Source organism: Hirundo rustica, chromosome 18, assembly GCF_015227805.2.
Source record: "Hirundo rustica isolate bHirRus1 chromosome 18, bHirRus1.pri.v3, whole genome shotgun sequence".
Classification (NCBI taxonomy): Eukaryota; Metazoa; Chordata; class Aves; order Passeriformes; family Hirundinidae; genus Hirundo; species Hirundo rustica.
This window is the reverse complement of record NC_053467.1, coordinates 4,276,507-4,291,871: the sequence shown is the minus strand read 5'-3', so window position 1 is coordinate 4,291,871 and position 15,365 is coordinate 4,276,507. Positions and strand designations below refer to the sequence as shown.

At 48.2% G+C, this 15,365-nt stretch overlaps 2 protein-coding genes across 4 annotated transcripts in view; both read left to right on the top strand.

Annotated features, from left to right (window-relative positions):
• The first annotated feature begins 597 nt into the window (after positions 1–597).
• On the top strand, positions 598–5,479 carry CDK3 (cyclin dependent kinase 3). 2 transcript variants are annotated; one of them, XM_040081335.2, is made up of 7 exons: positions 598–757; positions 1,657–1,734; positions 2,077–2,197; positions 2,691–2,861; positions 3,276–3,377; positions 4,020–4,223; positions 4,620–5,479. In XM_040081335.2, the coding sequence occupies exons 1-7, from the start codon at positions 630–632 to the stop codon at positions 4,743–4,745; spliced, it is 930 nt and encodes a 309-aa protein (XP_039937269.1). In that variant the 5' UTR covers positions 598–629; the 3' UTR covers positions 4,746–5,479. The 2 variants fall into 2 exon arrangements, with proteins under 2 accessions (XP_039937269.1, XP_039937270.1); XM_040081336.1 differs by lacking the exon at positions 2,691–2,861 and having other exon boundaries at positions 4,620–5,473.
• A 1,610-nt stretch (positions 5,480–7,089) lies between these two features.
• The window catches only part of LOC120760931 (uncharacterized), a 33,042-nt gene continuing 24,766 nt past the window's right edge, over positions 7,090–15,365 (top strand). Inside the window, exon 1 of one of the 2 annotated variants that reach the window (XR_005703511.2) lies at positions 7,090–9,837. Coding sequence is in view for 1 of the 2 variants with exons in the window: in XM_040081712.2 (XP_039937646.1) it covers positions 7,130–8,899 (1,770 nt within the window). In the remaining variant the exon portion in view is untranslated. The remainder of the gene's footprint in view (positions 9,838–15,365) is intronic. The other variant, XM_040081712.2, reaches the window with a different exon arrangement.

Genomic DNA, 15,365 nt, shown 5'->3' with positions numbered 1-15,365 from the left:
TGTGCAAGACAAAATAAAAGGGCGGGGGGAAAAGACAAATTAAAACAACAACAATAAAACCCCACCAAACACCCCCCTCCCCTCAAAAAATATCCCCAAACAAACAATAAAAAAGACATTTCTGCCGAGTGTTTGCCTTCAACATGTCCCATGGAGCCATAATTATGAACCCAATTACTGCACTGATGCCCAGCACTGTGCAGATGCAGCAGGAGAACTTCCCCAGCCCCTGTGCAGTTCATGCTCTTCCCCAGGCCCCAAAATGCCTCTTTACATTAATTTTCCTCAATTTTTGGTAGTAGCCAGCACATTGCACAACCTGGGCAACAGAACAACCAACCCTGGGTGCCTCCTTTGTGGCTCTGTCCACCTGAAGCTCCCTGGACACCCCAGACCCCAGCAGGCCGCCCTGTCCGCTCACAGCTGTGCCAGGCACGTCCCTGAGGGATCCCTCAAGGCTGAGGGAGCAGCAAGTTGGGACCTAGACACCCGGCAGCACCTCAGGGAACACCTGGGGGGCTCAAACGCTTTCCCCACATTCACCTTTTCACTTCCCGCTTTTTTTTTCCCCTCCCCTCAGAGTGCGGTGCCAGCCGCCCCCGCTGCCATCGCCGGGCCGAGGCAGCCCCATGGAGGCCATCCAGGAGTCGTTCCAGAAGGTGGAGAAGATCGGGGAGGGCACCTATGGCGTGGTGTACAAGGCTCGCAACAAGCGCACGGGGCAGCTGGTGGCCCTCAAGAAGATCCGCCTGGACGCGTGAGTGGGGCGAAGCCCTGGGCCTGCCATGGCGCCAGGCCTATGCTTGATATGGTGTGAGAGACTGGAAAAAGCCTGACATGAGGGGTAAAAAGGGTGTCTCTAGGATTAAATCTTACGTATTGTGGCACCAGGAAAGGCAGAGCCAAACGGAATGTTCTCTGGAGGGCCTGGGGGAGCTATCTCTCATGGGCATGGCAGCTGTGTGGGTGCACAGGGAAGACCTCAACTTTCAGGTGGCCTAAAAAAGGGCTAATTTAACCCATTGCTGAGCCAGCAGCTCAAAATCTTTGAGTACAAGTGTTTAGGGCCTGACCTGGCACCACTTGGCGCCGGGTCCATGGCACAGGGCAGGGGGAAGCAGCTGCCATGTTATGAGGCCGTGTCTCCCTCAGGGCTGTGCTGTGGGGGTCAGGCAGGGTCAGTCCCGGCCCTCCAGGGTGGGACAGAGCCGGTAAAAGCTTATTGCTGTTCCCCTGGGTCAGCCCTGAGCTGTGTGCACAGCGAGGTATGTCTGTGTGGACTGGGAGCCAATATGCTGGGGCTGCACCCCATGGTGGCCCCTCAGGGTGGGGGAAGTGGCTGCCTGAGGGGCAAACAGCTTTCATATTCCCCCACCTCCGAAAAGAAAGACCTAGGTATTTAATACATTATTGTTTCTCTAAATGCACCTTTAGGTGCTTTCAAACAAGCTCTGCCCCAAGGCTTGCATAGCTAGGTCATCCCCTCCCTCTCCTTGCCCACAAATCCATTTCCCCCTTCCTCACCCCAGCCACTGCTCCACCCCAAACTCAAATGCTCCCTTGGGGTACAGTGGAAGAAGGAAGGGAAACAGAGCCCCATTGGGCTGCAGGATCCCCCTGGGTTATGGGGTGCAGTAAAGCCAATCTTTGCCGCAGGGAGTCAGAGGGTGTCCCCAGCACTGCGATCCGAGAAATCTCCCTGCTGAAGGAGCTGAAGCACCCTAACATAGTCAGGTAAGACCTGGATGCACCCTCCCCACCAGCTCATCCATGAGCTCCTGCTCCAGGAGCAGACAGCAAGGGGTTTTTTCTGTCCTTCCCCAACTGCATAGGCAGGAGCAAAAAACACAGGAAAATGCATTAATCCCTTGCACGTCCCTGGCTTTCAGCAATACCTTATGGGTCTGCCGCTTCAGCAACATACTGCTGCTGCCCCATACTAGATTCTGCCCTTAAACTGCCCCTCTCTTCTCCAAAGGACCAACAGATCAGAGGCATATGTGGGGGGAGGGATGTTTGGGTATTTGCTGAGGTCTGGAGCAGATACCGAAGGGAGAGCCTGCACTTCTTTTACAGGCTCCTGGATGTCATACACAGCCAGAAGAAGCTCTATATAGTGTTTGAGTATCTGAATCAGGACCTGAAGAAGTACATGGACTCATGCCAATCTGGAGAGCTTCCTTTAAGCTTGGTCAAGGTATGGTGTGGAAGGAATGCCAACATGCAGGGCAGACAGCATGTCCCTGCTGCCTTCTGCTGGGCAGAGCCATCTCAGAGCTGCTCAGACTGGGCCTGGAAATGATTCTTCAGCCTCCCAGATCTCAAACATTTCAGCTGGGAAACCCTCATAGCACTATTGCTCAGAAATGTTTATTTCCCAGCTCTTTCCAGGCTCTCCAGCCAATCTTGCTGCAGAACAAAGGAAGGATCTGTAGATAATTGTCTTTGTAGGCAGTAATTGGTGGGTGGAAGGGACTGACAGTGCCTGGATTAGTCTCTCTCTGTCCCCACTTGGTGTGGCAGCAATTTGTGTGTATCTCTGAGTAGTGGCCCGTAAGCCTGATGTTGCACTGTAACAAGGGTTTTCTTCCCATTCAGATCTATAAGTGATCCAAAGTGTGTTGGTTTGCACAATCCAGAGTTCAAAGTGTTTTCATAGTGGCCTTATCTGAAATCTCTTCTCTCCTTAGAACTACCTTTTCCAGCTGCTGCAGGGCGTGAGCTTCTGCCACTCGCACAGGGTCATCCACAGGGACTTGAAGCCGCAGAACTTGCTCATTAACGAAGCAGGAGCAATCAAGCTGGCTGATTTTGGACTGGCAAGAGCTTATGGGGTCCCCCTACGCACATACACTCATGAGGTACTGTTGGTGCTCCCTGAGTGGGGTACACAATCCTGAGTGGGTGAACAGCAGCAGCAGCAGCACAAGTTGCTCATCCATAACAGTGGCACAACCACACCAGGAATGTGCTCTTAACTTCACCTGCAGCTAAGGGACCTCCATGTCCCCACAAGGTGTGCTGACTGTCTCTGCTGGAGCCTGGCTGCCAGCTGGGCTCCCACCTTCTCTCCACAGGGTACATTGAATTGTTCCAGAGTGTGTTGTTGAAGAATGTTCTGTTAATCCCAACCCTGCAGGCACTGTCTGTGAATTCAGCAAGGCCTTAGTCTCTGATTTGTACACTCACTGCCTTACAGCTGAGAAGGGAGTGTCCCACACCTCTGGTTTCATCCAGGGAAACCAGACACAGCCTGTTTGTTGGTTCCTTTCCAGGTGGTGACTCTGTGGTACCGAGCCCCTGAGATACTGCTGGGATGCAGATACTACTCGACCCCTGTGGATATCTGGAGCATCGGCTGCATCTTTGCAGAAATGGTAGGATGGGTTTAAATAATCTCTTTAATGAGCCAGAGGAGGCAGCTGCAGTGGGAAGGAGGGATGAGATACAGAACATCTGGGATACTGCACTCCCACCCTGTCCTGGGGTGTGCTTTATGGAAGGTCCACCCTAAGGGTTAGCTGGTCCTTATCTCAGAAGGAAATCTATCACCCTGGGGGTCTGGCAGAAGGCTGCAGTTCCAAGTCCATTGGAACACAATGCTTTTCCTTGCAAAAGGGGTAACTTGAGCCTTGCTACTGCAGCGTTTTGACCCTGGGAGGAGATGACTCTCTTCAGATGTCCCCATGGTGGGCTGCAGAGAAAAGCACTCTCATGGCATGGCAGAATAGATCTCCTAAGGGTCCATACTCCCCTTGGAAGAGCCCTGATTAGCCCTGCAGTATAATAGCGCTTTTCCTCATTCCCGAAGTCCCTGAGCCGCGGAGTAGGCAGGAGGGAGCTAGCCAAGAGTGGGAACCTGTGATGTCCCAACCACTGCCTGGCAGAATCACTGCATTGTAACTGCCCTGGTCTATGCAGCTGTTTGCACCTGCTGGGACAGAGGGTTGCTTGCAACAGGAAGTAGGGCACACAACTGATGGAAAGGTGGGAACTGGCTTTTTCTTTTCTTCCCCCAGATGACCAGGAAGGCCCTGTTTCCAGGGGACTCTGAGATCGATCAGCTCTTCCAGATCTTTCGCACCCTGGGCACTCCTACTGAGGTGACCTGGCCTGGTGTGACCCAGCTCCCTGACTACAAGAGCAGCTTTCCACGGTGGCCAAGGAAGGAGATGAAGGACATTGTCCCAAACTTAGATCGAGATGGGAGAGACTTACTGACGGTGAGTGATGGCTCAGAACAGGGCCTGGGGATAGACAGGATGCTTTCAAACTGGGCAAGGAATAGGGATATTTGAGATTTAATTACCTGGAAGTGTGTTAGCTGATCTGGGTTGAATGCTCACCTCTGATATTGCAGAAGCACCAGATCATGGAATAAGGCTCAGTCCTACTCTGAAGAAGGACTGTCATTGCAGGTTCCTCTAGGAACCACTGCATTGGGAGTCAAGGAACTCTTCTAGGGTAATCCCCAGAGCAGCTTCAGTTGTGGGTGACTCCTGAAGCCCAGAGAAGGAAAAAGGCAGAACCAACATCTGCAACTGGGCCCAGCTGCATGCAGATGCAATCAGTCACCCAGTTTTTAAAATCCTAAATCTGCTGGTTTTTTCTCTTGGCAGCAATTGCTTCTGTATGATCCCAGCAAGCGCATCTCAGCCAAAGCAGCCCTCAACCACCAGTACTTCCTCTGCAGAAACTCTGGGAGCCCTGAACAGCGACCTGTGCTGTGGAGAGACTGCAGATGAGAGAACACAACTCTCCCCAAGCTCTTGCACCTCCAGGTAGCACTGCAGATCTGGTTTGGGGCTTTTAGCAAGGGCCTGGTTGGAACCCAGTCTTGCTTCTCTTAAGGAGCCTGGAAGGGGACATTCTTAGCATTTAGAGACTTTCAGTCTGTCGCTGGGGGAAAGTTTGGGTTACAGCCAGGAGAGCTGTTTTGAAAAGGTCATGTGCAAAAGGGGGGTGTAATTTATCAGCATAAACCACAGAAATGTAGAGAAGAGAGCATCCCTCTGAGGTTTGTCCTTCCACTGGTGAGCTAAAGTGATACACAATGATTTCTGTTTCCAGCAGTGGAGCATCCCCAGGTCTGTTGGTGGCAGTTGCTGGCACAAGGGAAGGGGGGCACTTCTCTGCTCAGCCCTTTGCTGCTGTTATCAGCCATGCTTCTCAGCACTTGACAAGCTGTTTAGTCTGAGCTGTTTTACAGAGCTGACATCCTGCTCTTTCACAAGCTGAAGAGCCCTATCAGGTGCCTTAGCTTGTGCCTTAGTTTGTACCTTAGTTTGTGCCTTAGCTGAGACTAAGAAGCCAAAAGATCCAGTTAGCATAAAACAGATCCAGTTAGGATAAAGCACTTGCTGCTTATGACTGGAAACAGGGAGCAGCTAAACTGCTGGCTTTTCATCATTGTTCCACATGTAATGCTGTTTCCTTTGCTTTATTGTCTTGGAAATGTTTTTGCTGTTCAAATGTTTGGGGGATTGTCTCTGACTCTTGGTGTGGTGTTGACATCTTAATTTCTATTTCATCTGTATAAAATAAATACTTGTCATTTGTTCAGAAACCTTGGTGTTTGTTGTTTGTCAAAGCCCATCAGGCTGGTAAGGCAGGACAGCCTGGCTGGTCCTTTTTTCCACAGGACCTTTCTCCGTTCCTCATCTCCTGCACTCTTTCTTTTATCCTTTCCAGCCCAAATCCTTGGCAGGTGCAGAGATGTGGTCTCAGTCCCGTTGTGGAACTGGTACACAAAGCGTTAATCCAATTTCTGCTGTGTCTGTGTACTTGTAGCAAAGAAACAGGATATGCAGGAGCTGCTTTCTCACCAAGGACAGAAGGAAGATAAGGGGGAAACATCTGCCTTAGGAATGCAGCTATAGCCAAAACAAGATTATAGAAAAAAACTGTACCTGGCAACACGGGGAAGGTTTTATGGTAATGAACAATTACAATACACGCGCGGTTACTGTATATAAGCGAGGCACTTGTAGTGAATCGTGTGCACACCAGGTGGAGCTTATCCCCGTGCACCAGGCCCGCGATAACCCCTTAACGCTACATTGGTGGTAAGGGGTTTGATTTTACCCTCTTTTCGGTGAATTTCGGTAAGGGTTATTGGCCGCCCGCATGGGAGCGCACCTCTGAGCCTCGACGGATCTGCTGTCGACAGATCTCCAACCGGCACCGAGGGGTTCTTGGGGAGAACCTCGGCTTCAGACCGTCAGGGGCTCGAGGCAAGATTCCTCGAGCAAGGGTGAGTAAGGGCATCATTGAAATAGTTTATCTTGGGGTTATTGATGAGGGGTAAATCCCTTCACAGAGTTACTGCTGAGGGGGTTGAGTCACCCAATAGGGTTCAAGTCCCTGGGAAAGCTCACTGTCCGGGGCTTCAAGTCCCCCAGGACTGCTGGGGTTCCAGTCCTTCAGGACTAGGGGTTCGAGTTCCCTCCGAGGGGTTCCCCTGGAGCAGGAAACTTAAAGCAGTGTTGTAGCTGGCCGAGGAGAAGAAAAACAGGCTCATAACACTGGAGCCTAAGCATTGCTCTACTTGCTTTTGTGGTGGAGTTTGCGTAGATAATCTGAATTAGGTTTGGTCTTGGGCAGTGTGTGTGTGAGTGGGTTGCGTGTTGATTTCAGTTTGCCGGCCTGTAAAATCAGCATTTGGACGCCTGTGATATAAAGCTCGTTTGCTGGAAGAGTGTTGAAACACAACTGACTGTTGGGGTTTCGAAGCAATCGGGGGGGGGGGTGTGTGCTTGCTATCGAGCCTTGATTTCTTTTCTGTCTGCGCGGCTGAAATCGCATTTGTGGACGCGAAGCGCCCTCTCGTGCCAGTGGGATTCCCGGCGCGAGTGGGAGCGGTCGGCAGGGGCACCCCCAGTTACAGCTCAGCCGTTCCCCCGCCGTCATCTTGCCTCGGGGAGGAGGAGGAGGAGAAGAGAAGAAACCCAGCGGGCTCGCAGCACAGCAGGCCATCCCCGGCCCGGCGGGTTCTCGCCTGCTCCAGCACCAGTCTCCTGGGCAGTGTCGCCACCCCGCTGCAGCCCAGAAACAGCCGCGGCTCCTCCCTGCGCCCAGGTAATCGTTGTATTGACCTTCCAGCCGTTGTTATATACTTGTATTATTGAGGATGGGGGCGGTCTGTTCCAAACCTAGCGTGGGAAATGATATCCCGAATTCTCCGTTGAAATGTATATTGAACCACTGGGAAAAGATAGGGGGAGACTCACTTCTGAAATCCAGACTAATCCAATATTGTAACTACCGGTGGCCACTGTATAAACTGGACAATCAGGCGAAGTGGCCAGAGAACGGCACCTTAGATTATCACACCATGTTACAGCTGAGGCTGTTTTGTAGAAGAGAGGAGAAGTGGAGTGAGATGCCTTACATAGACCTGTTCTTTACTTTAAGAGATCATCTGGAATTGCAAAGGGGGTGCCTACCCAGTCTGTCAAACTCTCTCGTGTTAGCTCCTGGAAAGAAAGGGGAAAGGGATAGGAGATCAAAGCCATGTTGTTCTCGTAGTATTGGGCAGCACTGTTTGAAGTGCCACAGCCAATGGGAGGAGGATGATGTAGAAATAATAGAGGCACCAGATGCAGGGGAGAGGGGGATAGAGAACTGGGTTGTGCCTGATAAGGGGGAAGCACAAGGAGGGGATGAGCAGCCCAGGGGGAGGCAAGAGTTAATTTCAAGCCCAGTGGTGGGGAGAGCCCAGGCTGAACAGGAGGAGAGAAAGCAGGAGGTAGGGGAGCAGGAGGTGAAAAAGAAGGAGGTAGGGGAGCAGGAGGTGAGAAAGCAGGAGAGGGATAAGCAGGATGAGAGAAAGCAGGAGAGGGATAAGCAAGGAAAGAAGGAGGTAGGGGAGCAGGAGGTGAGAAAGCAGGAGTGGGATAAGCAGGAGGCCATAGCTCAGCTCTGGGCAGGGGTGGGATCTCACAGCCTGATAGTGGTGAAGGTACCTTTCTCCCCTGTCGATCTAGAGGCATGGATGAGACTGGCAGGGCCTTACAGAGAAGATCCAGAGAGGGTATCTAGGGTATTTGAAACCATCCTCAAGACCCAGAACCCAGATTGGGGGGTTATACAGGTTCTATTAGATACTCTATTAGACTCCACAGAAAGAGAGATGGTACTCAGGACCGCTAGGAAAGAGGTGGACAGGATAGGTACAGCAGGTGCATTACCAGGAACTGTGGAAGAGCATTTTCCCTCCCAGGACCCCCACTGGGACCCCAATACAAAGGAGGGGAGGGCTTTTCTGGGACAATATCAACAATGGATACTATTTGGCTTTAGACATGCAATGCCAAAAGCAATCAATTGGTCTAAACTTTATGAGGTGAAACAAGAACCGCATGAGACTCCAACTGCATTTGTGGAACGCCTAAGGGCAACTGCCAGGAGATACACTAATATCGATCCGGAAAAACCAGAGGAAGCTGTACAACTGGCTTCCATTTTCATAGGGAACTCAGCACCGGATATTAGAAAGAAGTTACAAAAGCTGGAGGGAGCAGAGTCTCGTGACCTAGGAGAACTCTTACAAGTGGCTTGGATAGCTTTTAATAATAGGGGAGAAGAGGAAGAAAACAAGATCCGGGAGAGAGAAAAGGAGAGAGAGCAGAAAGAGAAGAGATGGGAAATGGAATGGGAAGAGAGGAAAAAGAAATGGGAAATAGAAAGGGAGGAGAGAGAAAAGAAACGGGAGGTGGAAAGAAAAAAAAGAGAAAGCTGTAGGGATGCAATGCTCAGTGCAGCCCTGCAGAGAGCGTTATTTATCCGCAGGACGGAGCGGGGCTCTGCCCGCGGAGGGCTGCCGCCGAATCAGTGTGCCTACTGCAGGGGACTGGGGCACTGGAAACGGGAATGCCCCAAGAACCTGAAAGGGCCCAAGGTAACCGAGCTAACCCTGCAGCAGGAATGATGGGAACCGGGAGCAAAAATGCCAGCTAAACCCCTGATTACAATAGAGCTGGGGGAAAGAGAGAATTGACTTTTTAATAGACACTGGGGCTACTTATTTGGTATTGTTATGGACAATCAATATCCAATTTAATATAAAGTAATTTTATTTTGCCATTTTTAATAATAACAATCTGAAATAGCCACAATAAAAGAGACAACCTCAATCCTGGGTTATTGAAGTTGGGTGAATGTAGAGATGGTCACGAATGAACCAGTCTTCCCCTATTCATGATCGCCTAGATCCAGTGGGCAGGTTTCATACAGTTTTTCTCCACCAAGGCAGTTTTATTGTTAGTTCATATCTGCTGTACATATTCACGTGTTTTCTTTCTCTGGCCACTTGGTTCTGAATGCTTCTTCCCGGCTGGATCAGGCATCTGAATGGGGTTCCGAGAAGTCGGCATTGGGATGCTGATAGCGACATCTCTGGGTCTTCCTCTTCTAGACTGGTATCATGCGTTAATCACCGGAGGAGAGAGGTGGCTCTTCCTTGATGGATGGGACATCTCCTGTTTGGCCATTCCTATTGGTTGCTAACCTGGGCTTTGCCCTGCTATAGTCTGGAGTCTCTACGATTGCAAATCAGTCTTGGCAAGCGGGAGAGTTTCCACAGTTTGGTGGGAACCCTCTGCTTGTAATACGGTTTACAGTTTATAACATATAGAACACGAATTTATCTCAAAACACCTATCACAGTCCCCTACCTCTTTTATAAACATGTTAAATTCGTGTTTCTTTTAATATTTTTAACAAACTCTTCTAATTTCTATGTTCCACTACATTACTAACAGTACTTTTTCCACTTTAGAGTTTTTATACACTGGTTCGCTGAGAGAAAATCGGGACCCCAAGACTCCCCCTTCCGAGGTAGCTTCATTAGATATTCATGTTCGGGTTCTGGTGTGGTTGAATGGATTTGCGCTGGAGAACAATGTTGTAATTGCTGTGTCCGGGTACGGTGTAGAGATGTTAATGTCGGGCGGGGACGGATAAGATATCGATCTGATGTAATCATTCGGTTCTCCGAGTTCTCCATCTCCCTTTTCCATCATTTTTGTTCTCTTCTAACAATCCCCGGCAGAAGTTTTCTCGTGTCCCTTTTTGCGTAATTCTTGGCATAGTTTTCTCATGTCCCTCCCGTGCAATCTTTTAGCAAAAGAATTCCTTGTGTCCCCCTTCATGCTGTTTCAGTCCCAGTTAACCCATTGTATACTCGATTAGAAATAAAACTTACATCTTACAGAGAATGAATTACATATTATAACATTAAACACGAATTAACTGTAGGACATATATCACAGTTGAATTTCCTGCATACTCCTCCTTCTTCTGCTAACAGGTAGTCTAAAGCAATTCTATTTTGATACACGAAAGCCCTCATTTGTGAGTGCTGCTGGGCTAATAGCTCTAAGGCATCTGAGGTGTGGTTTGAGACTATTTCCACTACGGCCTGCAATCTGATCAACCTGTTTAGTAAGTAGACCGGGGTTCTGTAACCCCAACTACCATCCTGGGCCCAAGTTGCAGGACTTTAATATTCTATTATTCATTCTGCCGGCCATTCCTCGCTTCCCCATTTCTGGCTTCCCCTTGCATTTGGGAGTTCTCTTTTTATCTCCCTTTTTTGCCTGTTTAGGGTTTCATATAACGGAGCACCTAGTAGATTGCTTTCTGATCAGGGTAGCGTGAAAAAGGAGGGTCTGATCATCCCCAGAGTGCAGGATCCTTTCCACCTGCGGGGTAGCTCACTATAGGCCTTTTTCCCACATATCCAATAGATTCCACTTGGGGCTTTCCATTTAATTTCAGTGCTTTCCGGTATTTCCCAAAACTCTTTTAAGTTCCCTAACGATTGGTAAGGGTTGGCTCCAGCGAGTTTATTCCAACATAGCTCAATTTCATTAATCCAGTCACATTCTTTTTCTTTCTTTCTTCTCCAGTATCCTGCAGGTGGCTCAGGCTGCCAGACCTTAGCCTTATTATTAGAATTGACAGCCAGAGTGGATATACAAGGGGTATATCCCACTATCTCGGTATACTTATTCCCTTCTCTACTAATGCATATGGTCCCTATTATTCTTTGGTCCAAGGTCCACCCCTCAGGTCGTGACATGGCTTTTATTATTTGATTGTCCCATTTTAGAAATTGTTCTGGAGCCAAACTCTCACCTTTCCAGTGCCATTTCTCAGCTGATTTCAGTCCCCCGCCAATCCAACAGTTTGACAGTCCCAATTCAGTGGCAATTTCCTGCATCAATTCTATAAAAAGATTCTTACTGGAGGCTGGCAAACCCCAATCACTATATTGCCTTTCTAATTGCTCGTATTGTTCGCTGAGTGACCTCATCCTTTCTTGCTCCATCCTCTTTCTTTTTGCTTCCGCCTCCTGTCTCTTTAATTCCAGGGCCACTTTCTGTATTTTGCTCTCTGGGTCCATCCCCTCCTCATTTTTGGAGAAGCAGAAGGCTCCTTCTAACTTCAAGCAAACTCTTTCATCATTTTCGTTTAACAGATCTAGGATGATGGGCCCATTGCTTAGGGAAGCTGTCTTAAGTTTTTCATTCTGCCCTACCCAATAGGTTTTTCCGTTCATCATACACATCCCCAATTTATTCTGGTCATAACATAGTTTGTTCACCTGGAAGTATGCCACAAATGTGGATTCCTTCTTACCCCCAACCCACACTGTTTTATTACACTTACCACATATGGGGATTATGGGCACGCTACTTATATCCCGCCTTTTTCCAGACATTGCCACTGGGTCATGGTATATGGTCTTTTCTTTCAATTCACATATTTTAAACCAACTTCCGTTGAGGTTACAAAGGCCTCTTTGTTGAATTCCTGGGCAATTAAAATGTACCTGAAAAGCTACATTCTGGCCCCAGGTAGGCTCTTGCTGAGTCTCTTTCAGGCACTTTCTTTCCTGCCCCATTTGTCCCTTAGGGTTGGGAAGGCCATTCATGCGGCACACGACTAGGCTCAGGATCACTAGGATTACCCATAGGTGTACCCCTCTGCCTTTGCCTCTGCCCACCGGGTTGCCACCAGCAGCGAGGTAAACCATCTTCTCGGCAGCAAGGGTATTCTTCCGGACCTCCATAGTCTGTCCTGTTAGCATATCGCCTTTTATAAGTGCCCCTCCTGGCCAATTTTATTTGTTCTTGTCTTGGTTTGAAAAGACAGGTGTCTGCTAAGGAGAGGCAGGCCTCTCTAGGAATGATGAATTTAAATCCTTCCCTCTGTGTTATTTTAATTTGGAAGATTAAAAAAAAACTTTTCAGTCAGAGCTATGGGGAAAGAAATAACAGTCCTTTACTAGTAACTGTAACAGGACAGACAAACAACAACAGCAATTATAATAATAGTAAAACAGAACCAAGAACCCCGAGGGCAAATGGTGGAAGCTCTGGCGCCGATGGCTGGAAGCGGTGGATTGTCCTCGGCAGGCAGGGGGGTGCCCTGGCAGACGAAGTTGGCAGTGCCGGAGAACCCGCAGCGGCTGGACCCGGCTGACCCAAAATCTAGCAGGGCAGCAGAGAAACTCTGAATTCCTGGGCGCTCTAACAGATGATAGAATTCCCAGGACCAGACTCCTCCGTTAACCGTGGACTCCAGGCAGCTACCAGTCGCCCGACCGTGCTCCCCGGAAAACCAAGAGCAGCCAGCCCCCCCACCCTCAGGTCACGGGAGCCTTTTTTCCTCCCCCAAAACTAAGTGATCAACTCTCTTTGTCCAGGTTGATCACCCTTTAACTGTCAGTATTTAGTCTCCTAGCAACTTATGGGGGGGGGAAAAAATTCCACCGGAAAACTTAACCCCCAAAAGGCGCCCTCCCAAGGCAGTTTGTCTTGATCTGGCCCAGTTAGCCTTTTGGCAGATCATACATCCGTGCACCTCTTGGTTTGCTAATTCATAAATTTCTTTACACCCAAAGCATTTTAAAAATTGCTCTGCGAGGGCTTGAGCCCCCCAGTGAGTCTGCTGGTGCAATCTTTTTAAGATCTTTCTAGCATACTCCTTAGGTAGTAGTTGTCTCCCATCAGGCAGCTTCCATCTCCCTTCCTCTAGTCTTTCTCCTATTTTTTCATACCTCTCAATTTCTCTTTTGGAAGGACATGGGGGATACTTCTGAGTCTCACTTTCCCCAACCCCAGGTGTACTCACTGTGAGTAATGCTGCTCTTTTTGCTTCCTTGTCTGCCAGGTTATTCCCTCTCATTTGAAATTGCATTCCTACCTGGTGTCCCTTTACATACACAACGGATATTTCTTTGGGCTCTCTAACAGCCTCCAGAATTTGTTGTATTATTTCACCATGAACTAACCCTCATTCCCGAGTGTTAATTAAACCCCTCTCTTCCCAAATGTTATAAATAAAATGGACCAAATTTAAAGTATCAAAATTTAGAATTTTATTGTGAGACAAAATATCAGTCTCAGAAAGCCACAATTAAAAGGACAGCGTGGAGCCCGGGATCGCCGCTGGGTGAACACGGATATCAGTCTCTGCCAGCCTGGTATCCCCCCAAGTTCACAATTTTGGTCTCCAGCCACCCTTTTTTATACACTAGATCGCGGAGTGAAGTCCGAAATTCTGACGTTATCCTCTCCGAGGCGTCTTCATTAATTATTCAAGTCCCGGTATCGGGAGTCTGAATAGACCGGTAGGGTGGAACAATGCAGCTGATGGCCGAGCCCGGGTGTGTCGTGGATATGTTAATTTCGACGGAGACGAGTAGAGATATCCATCTGAAGTGATTATCTTGGTCTCCGGACTTGTATCTTCGTCTTCCGTGGTTCTTTGTTTCTTTTCAGGGATTCCCGGCAGCAATAGTTTCAAGGCCCCCTCTCTGGTAATTCTAATCATACTTTCCTCGTGTCCCTCCTGTGCTTCCCAAGCTGAGGAAATTTTCCATTTTTGGTTTCTACATTTTACTTTTACCCATGTTAGTTTGAGCACATCTTTGACACTCATATTCATACAGTTTAACATTTACCTTTTATAATTTGATGACACGAATTAACTTTAGCACATATATTACAATCCCCCCTCTTCCAAATTCACCAATTTAATTCGTGTTCTGGTTATAGTCTTTTTTCTCTGTCAAGATAAAAAAGCCTCTTAACCATTATTCGGTTAACCTTTCCCCTGTCGTTTTGTTCCAATATGTTCTTTCTGTGTTTCCCTCCTGTATCTGAGCTTCAAATTTCTCTAACACCTGGGCAGCAGTACTCTTTTCCTCAGTTAAGTTCATAATTTTTGAGGTGGTTTTGTTTTTGGCTAATCCCCCTGAAGCTAATTCGGGGTCCATAGGAAGGGCTGCTATTTGCATTCCTTGGACTACGGTGTGAATTAGTCTTATCAGGCAGGGTATCAAGCAGGGTAAGAACACTAATCCAGCTACAGAGCACAGGATAAAGAATCCCACCTTTTTCCACCAATCTCCTGCTCCAAATATTTGATCCCACCATGATGCTTTTAGTATCGAATTCCATTTCTGCACTGGGACATGTGCCACTTTCTAGATTTCTGCAGCCAAATCTCTGATAGTTTCTCTATAGTCATTTATTTCGATACAACACTCTGAGTCATTAAACTTCTCACACACGCCCCTTTCTTCTGCTAATAAATAGTCTAGAGCTATTCGATTTTGGTACACGAAAGCTCTCATCTGCGAGTGTTGTTTGGCTAACAACTCCAGGGCGTCTGAGGTGTGGTTAGACACTATTTTTACTACAGCTTGTAACCTGATTAGCCGGTTCAATAAGTATACTGGGGTTCTGTATCCCCAACTTCCATCCTGTGCCCAGGTGGCTGGACCATAGTATTCTATGATGCGTTCTGCAGGCCATTCTTCCTCTCCCCATTTCTGATTCCCTCCTACTTGTGGGAGTCCTTTCTTCACCTCTCGCTTTCTCCTGCTGAAGGTTTCATACAAAGGAGCCCCTAGTAAATTGCTACCAGTTCTGGGGAGTGTAAAGAAAGAGGGTCTAATCATACTTAGGGTACAAGACCCCTTCTATCTCCGGGGTAGCTCACTGTATGCTCTTTTCCCACAGATCTAATAAATTCCGCTGGGTGCTTTCCATTTAATATTTATATTTTCCGGCTTGTCCCAAAATTCCACCAACTCAGTTAAGGAGTAATAAGGGTTAGCGTTAGTGAATTCATGCCAACAGAGTTCAATTTCCTCTACCTAGTTACATTTTTCTTGCTTTTCCTTCCCCCAGTACCCATTAGGGGGTTCTGGTTGCCATATTTTGGATCTATTGTTGGAATTTACAGCTAGAGTGGATAGACAAGGAGTGTATCTCACTACATTACTGTAAACATTTCCTTCTCTGCTTATACAGATTGTCTCTATTACTCGTTCATCCAGTGTCCACCCT